General features: G+C 41.1%; 1 protein-coding gene across 2 annotated transcripts; it reads left to right on the forward strand.

The window, feature by feature from the left end:
* On the forward strand, positions 1-13,566 carry mst1rb (macrophage stimulating 1 receptor b). 2 transcript variants are annotated; one of them, XM_076756803.1, is made up of 20 exons: positions 1-1,291; positions 3,374-3,550; positions 3,649-3,771; positions 4,439-4,609; positions 4,712-4,872; positions 5,440-5,575; positions 5,715-5,851; positions 6,225-6,404; positions 6,610-6,709; positions 6,871-7,089; positions 7,210-7,356; positions 7,861-8,014; positions 8,165-8,254; positions 8,372-8,587; positions 8,717-8,797; positions 9,011-9,192; positions 9,332-9,441; positions 9,620-9,785; positions 10,414-10,550; positions 12,344-13,566. In XM_076756803.1, the coding sequence occupies exons 1-20, from the start codon at positions 86-88 to the stop codon at positions 12,573-12,575; spliced, it is 4,125 nt and encodes a 1,374-aa protein (XP_076612918.1). In that variant the 5' UTR covers positions 1-85; the 3' UTR covers positions 12,576-13,566. The 2 variants fall into 2 exon arrangements, with proteins under 2 accessions (XP_076612918.1, XP_076612927.1); XM_076756812.1 differs by having other exon boundaries at positions 8,375-8,587.
* Positions 13,567-24,797: the final 11,231 nt, after the last annotated feature.

Raw genomic sequence — 24,797 nt, forward strand, 5'->3', positions numbered from 1 at the left:
TAAAGGATGTGCCTGTCTCGACAACAGACCTGGAGGTAACCCCACGTTGTCTGTGCTGCTGGCCCCTGTGCCCACTGCAGTGGAGATGGTCCACTGGACCACACAGTGGGGGACATGTGTCTGGCTCCAGACTCTGCTGTCCTTTGCCTCGGCCGACTGCTCCTCAGTTGTCCCCAACCCTGTCAACTTCTCTGTGGTTTACACCATGCCCTTCTTCCAGGCCCGGGGGCCCATCCAGAACATAGTCAACAACTCGTTTTACCAGGAGGTGTATGTAGCCTCTCAGAATGTGATCGAAGCCGTCAACAGAAGCTTGGAGAAGGTGTGGGAGCTCCGCACTGGGCCGGTGGGAAGCCCAGAGTGTCACATATGCGATTTGTGCAACGTTGACAAGGATCCCAACTTCCTCGAGGACACAGACAATCAGGTCTTACTGCTGGATACTCTCTTTATGTATTTATACTCTTGTGGAAGTTCTCAGTATGGCGTATGTTATTTCCACCAACTTAACGCAAACGGAGAGTCACCCTCTCTTTCTAAGTGTTTGTTCAGAAAGGATTCCAACTCTGCTGCTTACTGTCCAGACTGTGTGGCCAGCCCTCTTGGCACCAAAGTCACCATGGTTGAAGAGGGTCAGACAGTCTACTTCTTTGTTGCCAACACTGTCAATGACAGCGTGACCCAGCGTTACGGAAGGAAATCTATATCAGTGCGTCGACCGCTGGCCACGGAAGATGGTTTCTATGGTGATGTGCGTGGCCTGACTGTTCTCCCGGGCTTGCGGAGGACATATCACATTGAATATGTCTACAGCTTTTTCACTCAGGAGTTTGTCTACTTCCTCTCAGTTCAAAGAGAGAGCCCCGATCAGGACTCATCTCCGTTTCAGACTCGCTTGGGCCGTCTCCCACGGAATGAATGGGAAATGAAAAGGTATCGTGAGGTGATCCTGGAGTGTCGGTTTGAACCAAAACGCCGCAGGAGAAATGTAGCCAGTGAACCCTACAAGGATGTGGTGTACAATGTGGTCCAGGCAGCCCATTTTGGCAAGGCAGGCAGGGAGCTGGCAGAGGAGTTAGGGGCAGAGGAGGAGGATGACATTCTCTACGGGGTTTTTGCTGTTACTGATGACAATGGGGTCACGGAGCACGACTCGGCCCTGTGCGCCTTCCCCATGGACAACGTGAACAAAGCAATCGTAGACGGGGTGGATGACTGCTGCGAGTCCGGACCAGAGCAGCTCTCCAGAGGGCTCTGCCATTTCCAGCCCTGTGAGAGCTGTCCACATGAGGTGAGCCCATCGGTCCGCTAACACGCATGTATATACGACTTAGATTATGATATTGTTGGTCTCTTGTCTTAACTCTCTTGGGAAAACTGCTATTTATTTCCAGACCATATTTCCCATAATCTAGTCTATTAAGTTATTCAGTGATGGCTGAGGGGGGTTGGGAGGTTGTGTAAGACTTCCCATTCCCTGTTTAGTAAAAGTAAATCCTAGCCAATTCCCAGAACTGAGTTGCTTTTACTGCAGCTATGATTTCATAGTTTGGATGTTGAGTCTGTGGACTTGTGGTAAGAAAGCAGATGTTGTGACTCAGAAACAATACTGTGAGGTGAAAGCTGAAAAATTAACACTGGCTTTGATTTCATCTGTTTCCAGCAGGTTCACAGCAGAGGAAAAGGGGAGTTTGAATGCTCTCTTTTGGATGTTCTTTCTTGTATTTGTCTTCAGAGAAACACTTTCTATTTGGACTAGTGATCTTTTCTCCTGGGGCTCCTTCTGTTTTGTTGCTCTTGGCTGCTCTCAGTGTTGACTAACCAGCCAGCAGGGTAGTCCAACAATCTGAAATCCTGGTTCTTCCATTTCTCAGCATTTCAAAACATCTTTTGAGCCAACAATGTCATCTGTGCCTCACAAATACTATGCTTTTCTGCTTTTTAGTACGTCATTGAATTATTTAGACAGTAGTGGAACATTAGATTGACTAATGTAGTGTAAACTTTTTTTTCAATATGAGCCATTCTTTTGATCACATGCCACGTTTGGCTCTTCAGCTTTCACTGCCATATGAAAATTTAGGACAGGATAGGATAAAATGTATTGTGTAAGAGAAAAAAACTTTTTCTCAAGGTCATTGTAGAGACAGTATCTCAACCTTTAAACCTACTTAATATCTTTGGCTTGGTTGATGAAATGATGTATTTGTAAGCTTTCCAAATAATGATGTTTTTTATTTTGAGGTCAGTAGAATTTGATTGTTAGAGTTCAAGAAAACTGAATTGTAACCAAGACTTCATGTCCCTGAGGATTTGGAGGTGAATGATTCATTCAATTGCAATGCTGTTTTTGTTTTTTCCTTAAGCTCTAGTAGCACATCATGAGACAGGACAGTGGAGGATGTATGTCTTCCAATAGTTGCTTTACATCCATTTAATTTGATTCCCAGTTTCCTGTTTCCACTTTTATATGCCAGGAACACAGTCCTAAAATTTCTTTTTTGTTTTGATATGTTTACCTTGGAGATAGTAGTCAGGGTTAACATGAAGACTCCCTTTAATCAAACAGACAATCCACACAATCCTACTGTCAGTAATGCAGCAAATAATAATGTATCATGGCCTTTCAATTATGAAATGATCAAATTATTATGATTGTCATGATGACAGATTTACCTTGTGCCTCTGGTGTGCAGGGACTTTTGTCTCGTTATTAACCTGGAGACCAGTGCAGCCCATATCACGTCCTTAGAAGCCAACAGCTGGGCCTGTCTTAGGACGCTTGTGCATTTTTAAAAGACAACATGCTACTAATCTTATCATCAAGCTCCTTTATAAATTTGATTGAATGCTGGAAATTTTGTGTGAATGACACAAAATAGAAGCTCCATCTGTTACGCATTAATGCATTATATGCTTATTATATTATTATATTATATGCCTGTGATGGGATCACACCTGCAAGGCACATCAACATCTTAACGTTGTGACCCATGAGTACTCAGTGGTCATTACAACATTATTACATGAGTTGTGATACTTTGACAAATATGTCCACAGACAGACATAAGAACACTGGCCAAAACTGAAAACCAGTTCTATGGTATTTCCTGCTACAGTAGGTGTCTCAGGACCACATTTTTCCATCATGACATGTGCACACACATACACACACGTTAGGTTTTCATCACTTTTGATGACATTACATAGAGTTGTCTAACCCTAACCTTAACCCAAGTCTTCACACACACACACACACACACACACACACACACACACACACACACACAGGTAATGTTGAGTGTATTTTCTGCCTCGCCTTCTGCCTCTGTCTCATCGTCATGTCCTCTGCTGCCTATGGCTGTGGTACCAGAGCATGGAGAACAACGCGACATGCAGAGACCATCCTACTATGGTGTCAAAGCCCTACTACAGAGTGGACCTCTTCAACAGGCAGATGACTGACGTCCTGCTCACATCTTTGCTGGTCACAACCATAGAGAACAAGACCGTAGCCCATATTGGCACCTCGACTGGACGTCTGCTGCAGGTATGCAGCGCGATTTGTAAAATTACAAGTTTTTTTCACCATCCGTTTTTGGTATTTTTATGTATATTAATAACCATATGTTGTGTCTGTCTTTGCAGCTTGTGCTGACAAGGTCTAGCCCTATTATCTTTGCCAATTACTCCTTGGTAGAAAACCAGAGGGTCTCATCCATTGCTGCTGTTTACTCGTCAGAGTATCTTCTCTTTGTGGTTGGAGACAAGGTAAAGTAACCCCATATCTTTAAATGAGAGTAAAACAGGCAGATTTTCTAAACATACAAAGGCTTGGTGGATATTACTGTCATCTGATGGCTCCTGTTAGCTTTCTCCCCAGAGTTCAAAGACACGCAGCTGAGATTTCATTACAATTACAAATGAGTTGGAAGCGTGACTGATTGTCTGTCCATGACCTCGTGGCGCTCTCGAGACCTGTCCAGGGTGTTTTCCTGCCTTTTTTCCAGTGCATGCTGGGATATTTTGTGACCTCTGTGACCCACAGGATGAATATGTGGCTAAAGAAAATCTATAAACTTCGTATGTCTTTGTAGTTTGGGGCAGGGTGGATATTAGAGGCTGATACTGGATCTGTAATCACATGGGTCTTGTGGTGCATGAGACATTAGGACAATAACCATGTGTTGTTGAGATTATTTTATTAGACCTCATTTCCACACTGGTAGCCGTCCGTGTGACCTGTGAAACAGCTTGGTGCTGAATGAGGCTCAGTATCAGTTTACATGCCTTTCTTTGCATGAAAGGAATAAATTATTAAGGAGTATATTAAGGTCACTTCATTCAGTGGGTATGTTAATAGCCACATTAATAATGAAATAGCGCTGGGCATCTTTCTCCTAAGACTGAAAATGCAACCTTAAAAACTCTGTTTCAGATGATCCAGGTGCCCCAGAGAGGACCAGGCTGTCAACACTTTCTGACTTGCGCCATGTGTCTGACAGCCCCTAAGTTCATGGGCTGTGGCTGGTGCTCTGGAGTGTGCACCTGGGAAAGCGAGTGTCACAGTCGGTGGAGGAACGAGTCCTGCCCACCAGGGATCACAGGGGTGAGGTTTGTTCTGTAAGCAGGGATACAAACACCTCTCAATGCAACTAACAAAAACATTTCATTTCAAGTTGGTACTATATATTGTGCTTTATTGACGCAGTTCTTTCCACGGACTGCTCCCCCTGATGGTCAAACAGAGCTAACGGTGTGTGGATGGGAGTTCCAGTCCCCCATGAGACCCGCCATCACTTCCAGAACCCACCAGGTCCGACTTGGACAGACTGCTTGCACTGTGCTTTCAGCCAAAAGCAACAGCACACAGTGAGTAACCCTGCAGATCTCATTTTGGTTCCAAGTACAATCTGTTCACACTTAAGTCATTTTGTTTCTATTTTATTTTCAAAGGGCGAGAAAATCCTAAGGGTGGGCATTAAATACAAGGAATTGCAGTTTCTTTCCCAGTAGAAAGAGAAAGTGAGAAAACAGAACATGTCTTTGCTGCACTCTGATTGGGTTTATCAAGGCTATTGGTATCACAAACTCTTATACACTGCCTGACAATTAAAATTAGTCTAGACACCAACAATGTCTATAACACTGTCGTTATAGGTTTGGTGAAATGTAGTAATTATGCAACAAGTGTGGCTAAAAAAGTGGAATACATTTAAGCTTTAAATTTTTTTTTTTTTTTTTTTATATTCAAGCTAATTCTATAAAGACAATTTCATGATTGAATTAACTTAAAAGCTGTATTTTAGCAGCAACACTCGCCTGTTGACACAACTGTTTAAAGTCCAAGAATTTTGAATTATCTTGAGATTCAGTTGTCACTGGTGTCGCAGTACCACCGACACACTCAGCCAAGCCTTTTGTTGTGCTGCTCTTCAGCCTGCTGTGTAAGATTCGCTCCGGGGCCACTGAGCTGTCCAAACCAGTCAACATTACAGTGGAGGTGCATGAGAGCAAGGTGGAGGCACGCTACTCCATTGATGGGAACGCAGAAATGCCGGGATTTACATTTGTGGTAATCTTTGCTATTATCATCTACTGATATCCTCACTACAACATACAAGCTATGCATGTTCAAATAAGCTATTTAATCTACGTAACCACTTTTCAAACATGTTTGTTTACCATAATACTATAATAATTTGTTCCTCTAGATTCCCAACATCACAGAAATTCAGCCCAACTATGGGCCTCGTGTTGGGGGCACACTCATCACAGTAACTGGACCTCATTTGGATGCTGGGAAGACGAGGAAAGTCACTCTCAATGATGTGCCCTGTCCTATAAAGAGGTCTGGAAATACATCTGGCCTCACCCGTTCTCTCTCATCACACTTTTTTTTTTTTAAGTAAACTGTTTGTTTTACAGCTTTGTGCTTTCTGCCCTACTTTCTGGAGGTTAAGAAGATGTGCTGCTGCTCAGAACAGTTTTATTGCCAAGGTGTATTAAGTCAACATGTTCCAACTTGTGGGTAGAGTAATTATGGTTTGGGAGACTGCAGGCTAACTCCTAGAAAAGTCTTGGCATCCAAAGACTGACTCAGAACAGAACTATGCTCTACTGTCACTGTTGTCTTATTGAACATGCAAAATAAAAAAGCATGAATCTTTCCCTGCAGTTTATCTGTTATGGCTTGTACTTGACATACTTCTGTCTCTCTACAGAGTCACAAAGCCCAAAGGCAATGTGTCCTCCATCATCTGTCTGTCCCAGCACATCTCTGAAGTGAGGGACGTTCCTCTGAGCGTTTTCATCGACAAGTCTCCTGTTCTGACCACAAAGGTGTTTTACTACAAAGAAAATCCAAAGATTACAGCTGTCCTGCCAGCATGTAGTTTTGACAGGTAGGCCTCCAGCACAAACAGCTGCTGTGCACGTGTAGCTTGATGTCGAAATCCATCTGTTGAATAAAAACAAAAGACACACAAGTAGAAAAATATTACATGCACAAAACATTTTCTCATATGAGAAATTTAACCGTACCATAAAATGCTTTTATTTTCTCAGACATTATGTAAATGTAACCTCATACATTCATCTGAATTGCAGGGGGTCAAAGATTGTGATTGAAGGGGAGAACCTGGACTCTGTTTACCGCACCATCATCCGCTTTAAACCCAATGAAAGCCACTTGAAACCTGTGACAAGGGTACAGTGTTCGTCATAATTGTACAGTAGATACACTGAAAAGCAATCTATTCTTTTAATTAGTACAGTTTTACAATAACTCGCTTTCCGCTTTAAATACATATATTTACATTTTACTGTTTGGGTTGAGCATTAAAGTGTGACCACACTGTTTTGTTTCAGGAGTGCATCGGCAAATCCTTGCCCACAAGGATGGAGTGTGTCTCTCCTGTGTTCCCCAGGGATGAGACAGAGGAAGGAGAGCTTTCTTTTGACATGGATGGAGCGGTGGGACTTTGGGACAAAGAGTTCTCCTACCACCCCTACGGCGAGCCCATACCTTTTGAAACAGAGGGACACGTGCTGAGTTTGTACCCTGGGTTTGATGAAGTGTCATTACATGTAAGAGACATCTCTGCTTTTTGAATTAATGACATAATGAATTTCTTTTTCAAATATATATGACAGATTTTCAAAGAACTCATTTTGTCTTGGATCTTGATTTGACCTCTCTGTACACAGCATCAAAAGCTGAACCTGGTGAGCTCCTGCATGACCATCATTATGACGGTGGCAGGTGTTAATTGTGACGCTAAAGTCCTGGATAATGAGATCACCTGCAGGATCCCCAAAAACATGACCATTCCCAGCGAGGGACTGCCAGTGAAGGTTAGTGAGGCTGGAGGTTTAGATGATGATTAACTGACTGACGGATGGATGGATCTGGCATGCAGCACCGAGATCCAGGTCACACATGTGCTTGTCACCCACAATTATTGTACATTGTGCAAGTGCACTAACAAAAACCACCTGCTGCTAACCCTCTACTGCTAAAAATCTGTCACATTAATTCCTGTTGAATACGCATGCTGTGTGTTTGAAGAAGGTTTGAAACATCAAACACGAAATAACTCATTTAACTTACTGCTGAAATTTTAACAATACAGTTGAGACAATGCAGAAATAAATTTGAACTTTGTCTGCATTTAGACTTATGCTTTTAAACACGGGGTCAGAGCTTTAAAGTCATCCACGTGTGACAGAAAACACGACCAGTCTCAGTGTAAATTGCTTGAAGCTTAATTAATTTACAGTATGTTTTCTCATTGAAGAAAAAGATTGAGATGAATGCAATAATAACTGTATTCACTGTGTATGATTTTGGTTCTTTAGATCTCCATCAACGGGCAGGTCCACAATGTTGGCACGGTGGTGAGGGTCAGCAACCACTACATGGTGGGCATTGTTCTGGGGATCCTGGCAGCTCTGGTGGCAGGGGCGGTGCTGGCCTTTGTTGTCATGAAACACTTACGGAAGAAGAAGAAAGGTAGGCTCCTGTCTGGCATGTGGACCTTGGTCAGTCCTGTTTATCCATCTGCTGCCGTCTTTCAACTAGAACATCCCCGGTGTTGCATAGGATGTACAGTTGTTTTTTCCAGGGATTGATGATTAAAAAGTGTTGTGAAATGTTTTTCAGCCTCCATGGTAGAGACCCGTTTGGCCCACAATGCTAACCGCTCTGGTACAAATAATGTGGAGCTGTCACCTGTCGGGGACTACAGGAGAGGTGACAGTAGCTAAGCACTTATCATACGACACTTGAATGCTGTACACCTAATTTGCTACTGACACACATACCTTTGTAACTCTCATTAATATCTCTCTCTCTCTGGACTTTCACCAGTAGTATCCTTGAGTCCTCCCACACCTCTGGTGGGGTCGGTGGTGTTCCCCACCCGGGCCTACGCTGCAGGCAGCATAGATCCTTCCCTCACTCCCCTCATGCCCCCAGAGAAGATCTCCATCTCCAGTTTTAGGCCAGAGCTGCTGGAGGAGGTGAAGGATGTTCTCATTCCCGCTGAGATGCTTCTTGTGCAGCACCACCGGATCATAGGGAAGGGTAAGCCATCCCGCTGTCTCTATTTGGAACACAAAACTTGTTATGGAGCCTTGTGCAAGATCATATCTGTCTACCCTCGTACAAGATAATATCTGTCATATCCGTAAGTCATTTTGTTTTTTTCTGCAGGCCATTTTGGCACTGTCTATCATGGCTACTTCACTGACCACAACAGCAGAGAAATCCACTGTGCTGTCAAGTCTTTGAATAGTGAGTAAAATTTGCATCTTGAGTGCTGATACTGTATATACACCTTAGGAACGCACTGAATTTCTATAGTAGCTCTGTTGTTGAACAAGCTGCCACAGGATTTAGGATGTGTTCTGATTCCCTTTTAAAAGTAATTATTCAACATTACTTTTAAAAGGTGCCACTTTCTGCTTTTAGATCAAAGTCCATAATGTTTATGTGTGTGTCATCTAGGAATAACAGATGTCGAGGAGGTGGAGCAGTTTCTGAAGGAAGGTATCATAATGAAGGGGTTCCACCATAGTAATGTGCTGTCTCTGCTCGGCATCCTCCTGCCACACGAAGGGCTCCCTCTAGTGGTGCTACCGTACATGAAACACGGGGACCTGCGGCACTTCATACGCTGCGAGAAGAGGGTGTGACAGCTATGTTAAAACAGTGGAAATGAATCATATGATTTATGTACAGCCATATGTTTACTACCAAGCAAACCTTGTAGCATTTACAAATGTTTTAAGTCCGTTTTTTTGTCATGTGTTTGTGGGATTTGTTTAGAATCCTACCGTGAAAGATTTGATTGGCTTCGGGCTGCAGGTTGCCAAGGGGATGGAGTATTTGGCCCAGAAGAAATTTGTGCACAGAGACCTCGCAGCACGCAACTGCATGTGAGTCACTGAAATGTGCCAAGATAAAGCAATTTATTCACTCCCATTAGGCCTGAATTTTTCTGTGATTTAGTGTAAGAGATATTTCATGATATGAATTTATTAGAGTATGCTGGATCACAGCAATCAGCTCCAATGTTCTGCAACAAGAATATCATCTTACTCTTTCTGTCTTTAGGCTGGACGAGTCATATACAGTCAAGGTGGCAGACTTTGGCATGGCCAGAGATGTTTTTGATAAGGAGTATTACAGTGTTCAGGATCACAGGAAGGCTAAACTGCCTGTCAAGTGGATGGCCATCGAGAGTCTGCAGACACAGAAATTCACCTCCAAGTCAGATGTGGTGAGGAAATGAAGACCTGCTTTTGTCAAAGTCTCTGCAGTAGTTGTCAGCTTTTGGGTACTGAGGGATACTTGTCAGTGTTTGTAGGGGTGGAAATTAATATTTCATGTGATGTATGTGTTATTGGTATTAGGTAGATTATGAAAAATAGCATTGTTTGGCAAGGGAGGACAGTAGTTATGTAATTATGTAAATATATATCTATAGGGAAGCAGAGAAAAAACCTCTTAAGCCTTTAAAAACATTTAATGTAACAAGCAAAAAAAAAAAAAAAAAAAAAAAAAAAGGAAAAGCTGCAGATGATGTAGCTTTGGTTTAAGGGGTTACAAGCCATAAAGCACACAGCATTTTACACTGATAGGGAGCATTTTACAATGATTGCCACTTGGCTTATTTTTGTCAGAACCATGTTGTCTGTGTTCAGGGCTGTACAGTTTTTTCTCACTCTTCCACACATCTTCCACAAAGCAGAGTGAGAGAGACAAAACTCACTGTATTTAACACCTTAGAAGTTCTACATAAGTTTTTAAACTTTTTTTTTAAAAATGTATTTGCAAAATGCAATACTGATTGGGAGTTCAGGTCCATACAAGTGTACTTGCTCTAACTTTTGTCTCTCCTGATGCAGTGGTCCTTTGGTGTGATGATGTGGGAGATGCTGACCAGAGGAGCAAGCCCCTACCCGGAGGTGGACCCTTATGACATAACACATTACTTACTGAAGGGCAGGAGGCTTCCCCAGCCTCAGTACTGCCCTGACCCTTTGTAAGTAGTAGAAGTAATAGCATTATGGGTCACACTTTGTGTAGGGGGTGTGAATAAGACTGACATGACACCTCATGAACATGGAGGAGACTTTATGACTGTTGACATGACATGTCGCTCCATCAGTTATGTAATTTTAATGCAAAGTAGATGACAACATAACCATGTCATAGATGTGCCAGCGTTAACAACTTTGACATGACACTGAACTGTCATATTTGGTTGGTTTTGACATTGGCTGTCATAAGAACATGATGATTGTGTCATGAATGTTTTCCTTGACCTCAGCTACAGTGGTACAATTTGGACTGGTCAATAAAATGTCAGTTTTACAACAGGGAATAATGTTGCTGACATGATTTATGGAGTTTCCTGATGGACAGACAGCTTGATTTGTTGGTAAATAATTGCTGCTACCTATTGTTGCTGTTAGCTAGTTAGCATGGTTAGCCATGCAGCCAGCAGTCCTATTAGGTGACTCAGCCCTGGGGTGCCAGGAGCCAAGCCCAGCAAGGAGACCAGCTTTGTTCTGTATTCCTTATCATCAAACTGGCCTCCGTTGGTTCATAACAGGTGTTATGTCATGGTTATATGACAGTGTCATGTCAGTTTTATGCTCACCCCTTCAAGTGTTACTGCATTTTGTTGCTCACTCTGTTAAAATAATCTAAAGAATAATTTCAGTTTTGTTTGCTGTTGCTTATTTTATATCCATTGTAAAACTTCACATTAGTATGAATATGAATGCTGTGATACTACTGACATAGATTTATATCTACAAAGTGGAAACAAAACAGTCGGTGGGACAAAGTCCAGCTAGTGATAACAAGATGTTCGAATGGTCGCTCAGGAGTGTTAAACACGTAAATTGTCCACCACTTGGTATTCCAACATGGTTGAGCAATGCCGTTTGGGAGTTAATGTGTATGTCTACAAGGCACACACACACACACACCCATCCACACACACACATACACACAGGTAGAACCACATACACACACTGGACTTACCAAGGAATAAGCCAACATGCTTTTGCTGTTTTAATGATAAATCGGTTGGGCTGTAATCTTTTGCCCACCAACTTAAAGATTGATCAAGAATAAATCAACCATTCACACCCCTTGTCCACTGAGGCCTTGTCATCTATCCAACATGGGCTAATAGCTCATGGAGTGTCACACAGGGACCCATGTAGAACACCAACACTGGACATTAAAGAGCCAGACATTTTGGGAAATTCGCTTATTCGCTGTCATGATGAAAGCAGCTCTGAAAGTTAGATGAGAAGACAGCTGGTCCTATGACTGACTGATGCTCAGGACAACTTCATTCATTTCTGGTGCTGACCTGTTTAGTCACGGCTTAATACGACTTAAAGGCCCTATACACCCACAGAGGCGTTCTTACTCATTCTAGTGCAACAAAGCTAATGGGTGGGCCAGACAGGTTCACCAAGCATGGTCTGCACATGCCCACACAGTCCTCAGAAGAGGTCTAATCAGGCATAATAACTAAAGACACTTGTGTGGGTGGGCTTGGGTGCCCTCAGCCAGATCAAAAACACATCACCTTATGAACTTCTGCTTACTGTTAGAAGTAAACAAAAACACTCCGTCTTTTAACATGAGTACATCTCCAGTTTCAGGAATGTGTAAAATGGTAATGAGATATGAAAGTACTTAGTAGCCTACATTATTTTAATGTTAGTCAATATTATAGTGATTTGGCCATTCCAGTGTTACTCAGACACAGACTGTAACACAGTGTCTGTCCATGTTTTTTTTTTTCTCCAGGTATAGCATTATGCTTCAGTGCTGGGACCCCGATCCAGAGTTGAGGCCCAGTTTTGCTACGTTGGTGTCAGCTGTCTCCACCATCCTGTCCAGCCTGGAGGGAGAACACTACATCAGTCTGAATGTCACCTACGTCAACCTGGACCAACCGCGGCCCTACCCAGCCCTCACAGAGTCTGCTGACGAATACGACTCCACAGATGTTGAAGACTCAGGCTCAGTCTCTTCCTGATCCACGGTTCCTTCTCCCTCAGCTCTAAACTGGTATCGGTGCTAACAGCAAGAGCACAAAAAACCTCTGCCACAGCACAACAGTGTCTCTTACCACAAAACACCTGAAACAGATATACTGTCTCCTGTCTATGTGCATGAACGTGGTAATGAGATGCTTTCAACTGACATAGCCTTTGGGCAGCCATATTGGAGCTCTGTCACTTTTGCAACAATAGCTGCTTAAAGTGAGAGCTTCCAAACTTGGTCTTTAAAAGTGCTGAATAAGCATTTAGTTTCTGTATTTTTCACTGTAACAGATGTCACTGGTGATACAGCTTTTGTAGTGCTAACTAGCCAGACAAGCACTTGTTACATATCCCTTAGAAGCTAATTAGCATTCCAGTGGTTCACCACATTGCCTTGCAGGTTAGCTAGCTAGCTAACAATGGTAAAAAGAAGACCTAAAACAGTTTGTTCAAGATTAACTGAAGTAAGAGGTTTCGAATACCAAAGCACAGTGTAATAAAGGCACAGGCTAGGGCTGAATTAAATAACAATACTGGACTGATGTGTTCACACACTACAGGAGTCTTTTCCAGATGTTTTTTTTTTTTGTCCAGCTGGTATTAATGTAGACATTATAAATGCAATGTCAGTTCCTCCATGTCCATGTCTAACTATGTTGACTACAGTGTTGAAGGAGGAGTCACAAAAAGCAGAGATACTACTCAAATGAGTAAAATCCATGTAAATCAGTGGCACGTTAGCTTTCTTTTACTGCCACATAGCATAGCTACTGTTGCAGTCGCAGAGTCCATGTGTAAATACGTGTAGGTATGCATTCCCACATTAGCTTTTAATTCTTTTGCAGCGTAGTGATTGTTCTGTGTGCTTGGGATCATACTTCTGTAAGGCACAAGGTTGACCACAATGTTCTCAGAGCAATCTGACATCACCCTGTTGCTTGTATTTGAGATAGTATAATAAATTAAAATATTTATTTGTTTATAGATTTGTTCTCATGCTGTTGACTTGCAAACATTCAGACTCTGCCATTTGCCACTGATTTATGTCAAATATTTTCCCTTATGGCTGCTGTGTAAATTGACCGACTAGGCTTTTGTTGCTGTTCTCCACTAGAGGTCAGCATTCTGTAAGAAATTCAACAACATGGATGCAGATTTTTTTTTTTTTTTTTTAATATGTTCGTTTTTGCAGTAGCATAGCAACATGGATGACCCAGGTCTTTCCCCCATGTCTGAAAAACAACCAATAAGCCCTCTAGATGCCACTTAAGATATTAAAAACAGACCAGAACAGCACAGCAGACCATGCAGGAATGTCTTTCGCTTTCCTTTGTCTTTCATTTGTTCCACCTTCAAACATTTGGCAGGGACAAGTGACTGCATTTTTAATTAAAAGAGTTGAGGAAACAGCCAACACAAACAAACAACCTGTCAGTCTCAAAAAGAAAGCAATCACACGTCTCACCAACATACAGTAACAACTCCCTGTGCTGTAAACAGACGTCACACACAGCGAGCAAACTTCCTCCACAACAAAACCAGAGTCAAATAAAACCAGAGGGAAATAAAGATCATAACGTTTTCTCTTTTTTCATGCTGCCAAGAACAAAAGTCAATCCCCGTGTGGTGGGGCCTTTGATATAGACAGAGTGAGCCCAGCTTACGTTGTCAAAATGTGTGTATGTGTATGTGTGTGTGCGTGTGAGTGTGTTAGAGAGGCCATATTTTGCAGGGCAGAGCCCACAGGATGCACCCCCCCCCCGCTTCTCTCTCTCTCTCATTTTCTCTCTGTGTTGTTCCCTGTTGTATTATCTGGGCTATAAAAAGTGTAGAACCTGTGAAGAGTGCTGCTGTCAGCTGTGTGACCATCTCAAGCTCCATGTCTTGTCTCCTGAGCTGGCTTCACCATTACTCCCTATACTGTTTTTAATGGGCATGTCATACATTTATTTTCTCCTTCCCTTCCTCTGTTGTTTGTTTCTATGGACTTGAAACCAAATGCAGAGAGTGTGTGCGATGTATGTCTGTGTGTGTTGTATGGCAGCCTCATCAGAGGGAACGTGAATAACCAGTGTTCGAGTGCTGTGTCAAGTTTGGAGAGAGGGACAGCAATCTGTGAGACTGGCCATCTGAACAAGCCTCTCTGAAAGCGGTGGGCTAATTATTTCCGTTGCTATGTGATGATGGCAGGCCCTCACAAATAAGTGCTGGAGCCAAACTAGGAGCTCTTGGATTTTGCTCCGGTAGGATCTAGTATAAAAGAAGGCCTGTGAAAAATCCTATGCAACGAGTGAAACAAGACTCTCAACATATGTTACACTGTGCACCAGGAAACAGCGACATAAATGTAAAAAAATTACAGTCACAGCCATTTTTATCCTTAACAGTTCGTCCTGAATCCATCCACCCTCTGCAGAAAAGTACCACTGTGATAATGCAAGTAAGTTTGTGAGATAAAGCTATGCTAGGATACTGCAATAACATTTCAGCTGAACATCAGCACTGCTCTCCTTCAATCTGGTCTGTAAAGATGCTACAAAATGAACCTGAAGAAGTTACAGTCTGTTCAAATTTGCAACCTTGCACTTTCAGTCCTAAACAACCATGGAGAATAAGTGAATTTATGAGAACTGCACAAAAATCATTCAGCATTATTAAACTGCACAGTCTTTGGATCTTAATGGTTTGTAGTGGCTGTTAGAAGCAGACATGAAGAGAAAAATATTTTTTTGTACCGTGTTCACCATAATTGGTGCATCCAGCTTTCCCTGCTCTCAGCACTTATTCCTGTATTTATTACTTACTGTGTGTTGAGAAGATTTCCTCTGACTGTTCACTACACAGAATAAATGTGGTTAATGTATGTCTCTGTACGTCGACATTGCAGTTCCTCTCATTCGCAGCACATTTATAGTTTGGAGCACTAGATTCACATTTAATTGTTGTGTATTGCCTTTTATGATTAGACCTGATGACTTTCATACGCACAATGCAGCTCAAAGTACTAACATTTAATCAAATAACCAAATTAAAAGGTGTCTTAACTGCTGTGGTGTTTGATGACCTAAGGTAGTGGCTTGGAGTATAGAGGCAGAGACAGTTGGCCAAGTATGGGTGTGCTAAATAATTTAAAACCCTATATGCCAGAAATAAAATGTAAAAATCAATTCTGAAACAGAGGACGGTAATGCTAAGATGCTTAAATAGGTATGATGTGGTAATCTAGTTAAAAGAGCATTGTTCCAAGCAAGATAAAACCAAAACAATATTTAATTTCTTTGCATCAGGGAAAATTAAAATGCAGTCCTGACATACTCAATATGCTTACGAAGCTTTTTTCTTCAGGTTTTGCCAGAATTGTTCAGCCTTCCTAGGAATTTTTCTCTTTTAGAATCAGCACCAACAAAGATAATTTCAGTTTTTTCATCTTTTAATTTCAAACAGTTGTTGCAAACACAAACTTTTTAAAGCAGTCTGTTGAAAATTTCAAACTGTTGTTTTCATCAGGCACTAGTACAGTGTCATCTGCATAGCTGTGAATTCAGCCTGTCGGCAAGTAGAAACATGAGTACTGAAAAAGGGAGTAACCATGTGGAACATCATATGCTTCATATGAAATGTAAAGGATGCTCACCATTATTTACAAAAAACATATTTATAGCTTTATATTAAGATAACACATGGTTTGAAAAGACAGAGGAGGTTTAAGGGAATTCAGGATTTGCAGTGAAAGTCAGAAGTGAAACATTATACTTTATATATATTATATACACTGTGCCTGAAACCTTTCGCCATTAGAATCTCCTCTCGACCCGTTAGTTATGAATCTGTGCAACAACAGCATTGTGCCAGAGACTTGTAGGAATTATGTTGCCTATAACCTGCCAGTGTAGATATGAGCCATCCATCAGGAGCCTAGGCCTCTGAGCAGTCATACCCAGCTCTGCTGAAAGGAGCCCCACAAGCTGCAGCAGATGAGAAGAATGCAAACTGTTGCTTGGCCGTTGTCAGTTCTGTATCAGTAGGAAGAACTTCACTCCCCTGAGAGTTCTGGTCTGCATCTGTAATACATGCCATTAATAATGTACAAATCTTCTTTTCTTTTTTCACAGACAGAAGAAAAATCAAACTTTTCTCTCCCCAGCCTATGTTGACAGCAGAAAGGAGATGCACTCTGTCAAGCAGATATTGGTCCAGTACCTGGGCTTGAAATATCGTGATGTTAAAAGCCATTGATTTTACAGCATCATGGCTGACTTATTTTACCCAGGAGGCAGAGTTTGAGGTCAAGACACACGGCTGATGTTTTTTTAATCTGGGAGGTTTTTGCATAGAAGGGAGAAATTGGTCTTTCTGTCTCCAAATAATTCCAGTAAATGTCCACATCTGAAAAAAGTGATATATAAAAATATAAACAACAGCAAATTCAGTCTGCTGTGAAGTAAATCATCTCCTCTTTGTGGTCAGCAATTTATTTTACAAGTGCCTGTAAGTGCACATCATACTCTGGGAAAAAAATGTGCCAAGCTCTTTCAGCAGTTTTTAACTCATCTCATCTTTTTCAATACAAATCAAAATAATTAAAATAAGATTGAATCGCTGCCTGCTTCTCAACACTTAGGCACTTGTTGTGGGACTTACAGCTATGTCCTGATCAAAAATGGAGCAGGGGGATTAATGATTTCCTGCCTCCATTAATCTTTATCAAGCTGTGGCAGGCTTCTCAGTTGTCACTGGATAGTAGTAAATTGTAAACAGGAGAGCAAAGAGGAGAGTCCTTCGGGTCCATTTACACCTCTGTGCTAGGGTGCATTAAATCACTGAAGTGTAAACTCTGCGTCACAGTGGTCAGGGATCCTCCTGGAATACAGAAGGGACCGACAAATGAATACTGGCTAGATTGTCCATTTTAGTAACAATAGAAATTATTTCTTTTTTAGTTATACAGAGTGTATATCATGCAAAGCAATCTGACAACATACTAAACTAGAGAAGGAAAACATTTTGAAAGGAAACAATGATTATGAGGTTGATGTGCTGACGTTCAGCTTTTTGGAACGTTAAGCAACTTAAAGGTCCACTATGTAGGACTTGTGGGGATCTATCGGCAGAATATGGCAGAAATGGAATATAATATCCACAATTAGGTTTTCATTAGTGTGTGATCAGGTTAAAATAAGAATTGTTGTGTTTTTGTACTTTACCATCTTGTGGGGCCATGAGAATGACATTTGCAGATGTTTTATGTATCTTAACACTGTAGGTTGCACTGTCATGACTTTTGGTTCAGACATTCATGTTCCCCTCAGGGTGAACATTTTTAACTTTGGTGATCCCCTGACTTTTCATTTAGTGCAGTCATCAGGTTAAAATTTAAAGCCCTGCAAAAATAATGACATTACTATCATTCTCGGTTTTTGAGTTAATTTACAACTATTAGCATGCGAACCAGGTAAACTAACAAGGTGAACATTGGAAAACATTACCTGATAAAAATCAAATCAAGTTTTATTGTCACATGCACAGCTGCATAAGAAGATGATCTAACAACTCGGGCGAATACTCGAGCTGCTAGCTATTTACCTTTTAGTCTTTTACTCAGCTAATTTATTATTGATGAAACATATTTCAGATACTGGGCAGATGGATGCTGGGTGCTAACATGAGGATGCCAGAATTCAGTCATGACGAAACTATGACCCTTGGTTTCTCATAGAAAGAGAAGATAAGATCAATAACTCATTGTAAATATTACCCTCGGCATTTAATGCATAGTATTAATACGTGCAGCTCATGTCATGGGTGGACGTTTTCGGTGCCTTTTCTGAGCCAGCCTGATCACCAAGTTCTCAAAAATGGCACAATGGGGCGAGTACAGCCTGACTCATACAACCTGCAGAGCTGTCTGCACCTGACTCACAGCATCCTGGATTTTAGTTATGTAGACTAGCATTCCAAACCAAGCTGATATCGTATCTAAAAGTGGTTTCTAGTATAAGAAGATGTAAAAAGATGAAAATCTGGTGTATAGACAACCACCCAAACCACTTTGTCTGCAGAGATGTAGTAGTAGTAAAAGCAAAGCATGACAAAGTCCACAGGTTTAATGAAACTGCATATTATTTGAATAATTCAGCGCCCCCACACAAACCATTCATTGAATGTGATTTTGATTAGAGTCTCATCCTCTCTATTACAGTATTTACTTAGGTACTTATTATGCTTGGATCTGGACCCTGTAGGGCCCATTTGAGAGGAAGTGAGATGAACTGAAAATCCCTGTGGAGTTCACTGCAGTGAACACTGAACTGTAGCTAAAGATGAATTTTGTGCTGGATAAAGTTTACCATATGTCTTTGTCCTGAGTTGGGGTGAGTAGTCTTTCAGAAGTATCATCAGTCACTGTAGTGCAGCAGCTCAAGGGGTGATCCAACCAGACCAAGCCTGACCTAAGCAGTGCCAGTTCCTGTGTATGTAGTATGTGAAGTCTGAAAGAGAGGAACACGAGGGAATGCTGTAAAAACAACATTTACAGTAAACCTTCCCTGAGCAAATAAATATTGAGAAAAGTTCTCGAATAATACATCACAGCCTTCGCAACATATTGAATTAATGATACCTTGCCCAAAGCAGAGGACGTTCAGAGAGTTCTGCTATCAACAATACTTGGCCCACCTCGACTTTGGTTTAAGGCACACTCATCTTTTCATCTCATTTGGTTGTCTCATCCTGGAGGCGGCACAGTAAAAGGCGGAATCCTGCTTATTATAAGTAAGAAAAAGACTCAAATAAAGCTCTGGTCATCAACGAGGGGCATCTTATCATTCGAGGCAAAGTGCTGAAAAAACAAAAAACAAACAAAAACAAAAACAAAAAACAACAATGTAATGAATTCTTATAAAAAACTTCTACCTCTAATTCACCTCAGTCTCTGCCTGCCACTGTTTACCTCATTACTCTCATCTCCAGGGTCGAGGAAAGTTCAACCTTTCCCCACATGCTCAAATATATTCCTTCATTAGTTGTTAGGCCATTGACTCATTTATGCCCTGCGGTTCCAGCTACAATGTGATACAATGCCTTCTTCTTCAAAATAGACTGCCACTAGTATTCCTCTTATGAAATACTTGCTTCCTTATTTCTATGAAGACACCAATCTGGAAGCAGCTATACCAAAGTATAAGATCAAGCTGAACAGAAATATTCTCTGTTAAATATTTAACTATTCACCATCTCACCAGTATTATTCTTATTCTTATTCATTTCTTTTTTTTTTCTAACCTAAACAGCCAAGAGGTGCTTTGTTTGGCTATCAACACAGGAATGAGTCACCAAGAATAGCCTCCAGTGGGACAATAGTCTGCTACCGGCAGCCGAAGGCAGAGCTCAATTATAGCAGGCTTTGTGTGAGTCCTATTCCTTGAGTCTTGCATTGTATTTTTCAGAACATGGCAAAATTAATGATAAAGCCCATCTTTTTGGACATCCGTGTCATTAATTTGTGCCTAGGGGTGTACAGGGTGATAACACTAGAACACAATGGGAGACGAGCGAGAGCACATATTTGGCTCATCTGTAGAATTGTCACACTTAGTAATAGAAGTTCTCAGCTATTGTGTCTCTTTACTTACTTTGATGGAATTTTCTTTTCACTCCTTTATCTCTTGCATCCTTTATCTTATAGGAAGCTGATGATGTGATAGAGAGCCCAGTTTTCTCCAGTAATCATATTATCAGAGCAGTTAATCAGTGGCAGCAGGGTGCATTTGTAAAGCTGTTAGACTGGTTTAGGTTTATTGGATAAGATTCAGCCTCATGGTAATGGGTTATTAAAAATGATGTGAGAGAGCTCAGAAATTGGCAATTACTCATCATAAATGCGCTTAAAATACACTGGACAAAATTCACTGAAAATAGTACATTATATGAAAATGTAGCTGGTGGAATGGATTGCATAAGATATCTTCAGCAGTGAAAAGTAACTATATTTACTCAAATATGATAAGATAAGTTGTGAAGTTAAGATAAGATAAAACTTTATTAAACCCATGCCTGGGATATTAAGTTGTACAGCCAGCAAAGTATTGAAAGATAGGCAAAAAAGCAGTTGCACAGAAGGTAAAGATAAAGATAAAAAGAATACAGGTTAAAAATAAAAAATCAACAACGTATGCACACATTATGTTCAGATTATAAAAAGACAAGAAAGAAGGAAATAATCTAACAATGCTATATATTGAACTGCACTTGAGAAAATAGTGTTGCATAAAAAAAGAACATTGAATTGCACAACTCAAATATGGAAAATAAATATAGTCTTTGTACTATTGCACAATTGAAAAAACATACAACACAGTAAAAATTGCACAAGATGTAATGAATGTGAGCATATATTAGCATAAATAACAGTAGCGCAAAAACAGTAGGCTTGAAATGGGAAACAAATATCAACACAGTGCTACATTACATGATGCTGTAGTTTAACAGTCTGACAGCTGCTGCAATGAAGGACCTGTGCTAGCGTTCTTTCTTACACAATGGATGCAGCAGCCTGCTTAAGGAGCTGCTTAATCCCCCAACTGTCTCATGCAGGGGGTGGTAGAGGTTGTCCATGATTGATATCAGTGTGGCTAACATCCATCTCTCACCCACCTCCTTGATGGTGTCCAGAGGGCAGTCGCGGACAGAGCCAGCTCTCCTGACCAGATTGTTCAGTCATTTTCTGTCCCTCTCAGGCCTTCCACAGCCCCAGCAGACCACTGCGTAGAAAACTGCAGATGCCACCACAGAGTCATGAAAAGTTGTTAACCGTGTCCTACATACAGGACCTCAGTCTTCTTAGGAGGTGGAGACGACTTTTGCACTTCCTGTACATATGTATGACTTTTGCACTTCCTGTACATACATATATATATATATATATATGACAATGTGAAAATGTGACAATGCAAAAGGCGACGTTCGAAGTGATGAACCTATAGAGAATTATTATGTGCAATGGCAAACAGCTACCTACGGAGCAACATTCGCATTGACTGGAGTCATATGACCCTATCATGAATGTAAGTATGCAGTCCACTCTACTTTTAGCTCTGTTTTTGGTCTCTACCAACTCCTGAGGGAAAGATCTGGCTCTTTAGCTGCTAATTGCTACATTATGTTCACTTGGTACTCTCTAATTATGTCTGTCTGCTCTTTCGTACTGGGAAGGTAGTGTATAGTGGGTTTTTAGAGCTTTTCGCTGAAATCAGCTGCCAGCTGTGACTGGTGTCTACACTAGGAGCAGTGAGAGTGAACAAAACACAGCTCCAGTCAGCTCTGATTATTTATTTATTTCTTAACCTGTTCTCATGTACAACCAAATGCCATTTTAGATCACTAAAATGGAGATTATGAATAAGGCCTTCTCTGGTTTCTGTGCATCTGTTTGTAAAATGGGTCTTTGAGAGATGGTGACCATTGTTACTTGCTTACTTACTTGCAATGAGCATACATCTGAAACAACAACAATGGCAGACCACCAGTTAGCCAACCTTTGGTTGGCCCTGCTAGGCTGTGTGCCAGAAAGGTGTTAAGATACTATAAATTAATAAATTAGCTACTACTGTTTCCCTTTTTCAACATACTACCACCAAAGGAAAATAAGGCCCCTGCTCATGCTCAGAATGGTCTTCTCTGGTATTTGATATATCGCTTTTGGGTTCCCAAGTGTCCAGACATATTTTGCAAAACAAAGGTCATGTGGACAGATTTTTTGTTTAAATCAAGGGGGAAAATATCGGTGATCAAGGCCTAACTCTCCTGTCATGTCAGGCCCTGCCCTACAATCACCTCATTCCCCTCACCTGATTCCCCCTGTCCATTTCCTCAGCTGCAGCTCATTCCCTCATTAATCTCTCATATCTGTCCAGTTTCATTTGTCGTCATGCATTAGCGTGCATTGAATAGTATTCCAGTGTTTTGATTCCTATTTTGCTTGCCCTACCTGATTGAACCTTTTTGGATGATACTTGGACTTTGGATTCCTCTGCCTGCCTCTTGCGGGATTTGTCTGCCTGTTTGTATGACCTTCTGGTTTTAATCTTTGCCTGCCTTGAGCTAAGTAAAGATGAACTTAGATGTTATAGTGACTATGTTTGCATGCACACTAATATTTCACCATTGTCTCATATATGACAGTATTCCAAACTCAATACAGGTCATGTAAACAGCATATTTAGGTTGGAGTTTCAGAATTAGGTTTTATTTATAAATGTAGTATTTTCAGATTAAGACATGTGGGATATGGGAATATTATTTGGGTTTTAGGAGCATATATACAGCACATTTAGAATGTGCTCTTACCTGTTTATGGTCAGCTCTGGGTATTGCTGTGTCGCCAGTTTGCAAGGCTGGTACTCAATGTTTTTAGAAAATGAAAGAAAATAAAGACTGTGATAACATATTTTCTCTCAATTGATTGTCATATGAACAAGTAGTTTGATCAGGAACAGAAAATGTGTTATCACCGACTCCAGCGCCGGCCTGACTGACTGGATCCAGTACAAGACAAGCTACACGGAATAAAAATGTCACTGTTTCCTTAATGTGTGGTGGCCCACCACAGATATATTACCCAACCACATAAAAAAGCAGATGTGCTTTGGCCTGACACACTCACTCATTCTCCACCACTGGTTGTGTATATGCCTTTGTTTGAGGCCAGTGCTGCAAATGTTAAATATCCCTAGAAATTCATACAATGTTCGTAAGTCAGCATTGCACCACATTTTCAGATTTTCTCCGCTGATTGGAAGAAGCTTGTGTGAGAATGAGAGCTGCATATACAAACAGCCAGCACCAGCCATGTTTCTCATGCATGGAAACTACAGCCGTCCTCTCCTCAAATCTCACACATGGAAAAAATTGATAGAGGAACTATATCCTATTCATGCTTCCATATACTGTATGTAGGTCTAGCGGTATTCAATATTTTAGAGATCACATCTCAACAAGTTCCCATTTATCATCAGGTACAGTATATGTCTTTTTTCTGCTGAGCTGACTAGTTGACAAGCACAGGATTCGAGCCTCGTAAAGAAAGCATCAATCATGCAAATCCTCTCCGGGGACCAGCCTGTCTCTTAGCACACTCTGCTCACTCACCATAATCAATAACCCACCAATGAGCGCAACATCCAGAGACAGCAATCTGACTGCTTTTTTTTTTTCTATATGAGTGTGTTATGGCAGCATCATACTGACATTCTCTCTCGCATCAGCATCCATTTTTAATCACGGTATCTGGCCTCACTGCTGCTTGTCAAGTACCTCAGCCTCCTGTCAGAGTTTGGGCTTGCAGAGAAGGATAAGAGCTCTTACTGCTGCTATGTAGAAATAGATGTGCTGGTACAACTGCCCACCTCTCCTGGACCATCTGTGGAGTGGCAGTGCTGGGTGACTGTTACATAAGGCATTCACAACAGGCCCTCTCTTTCCCACGTTATGCTAACAAGTCCTTCAAATAATTTGAATTTCTGTCGCAAATTTTCTTTAACAGCATCTTGTTATTCAGTGTCTAGGTCTTCTGACGGAAATGCTACTTTTCCTTTTTGGGTGATGTCTTTTTTGCATAAACAAGGGTTGTGTCTTTCATAGAATTGCTTTCTCTGTTGTACAGCAAACCTTTTAAAATAAGGTACAGAATTTTTCTGTTTTTTTAAACTTCCTTTATTATAAATATGAAATACGCTAACTCTGCATTTAAATGAACCAAAACACTAAACTTAAACCACTGACCAATGACCTTAAACTCACGATTAATCTCTGTAACCTGGATGGAATGCTAGATGAATGAAGTTTGAGAGTTCTTACCACAAGTAACAACTTCTAAATGCAAATAGTCATGTGATGCATTATTAATATGATAATATTTATGATTGTGGCTTTAAAGTATCTTCTACCTTACTTGCTTTACTTTTGATGGAGGTTAGCTGTTTCCCTCTGTCTGCTAAGCTAAGCTGAACACAAACCAATTGAAACTGACATTGATATTGTCATGCAACTCTCAGTAAGACAGTGAACAAACAAGTTTCCCATAACACTGGACAATACCTTTAAGCTAATACAGTACAAATCATAACTTGAGTACCATACAGTCGTCATCATTTATCAGTGAGGTGATTCTGAATTATTTCAGTGCTTAGCAAAACAAAGTGAGTCAGTGCAGGGCAATC

This window comes from Chaetodon auriga, chromosome 2, assembly GCF_051107435.1.
Source record: "Chaetodon auriga isolate fChaAug3 chromosome 2, fChaAug3.hap1, whole genome shotgun sequence".
Classification (NCBI taxonomy): Eukaryota; Metazoa; Chordata; class Actinopteri; order Chaetodontiformes; family Chaetodontidae; genus Chaetodon; species Chaetodon auriga.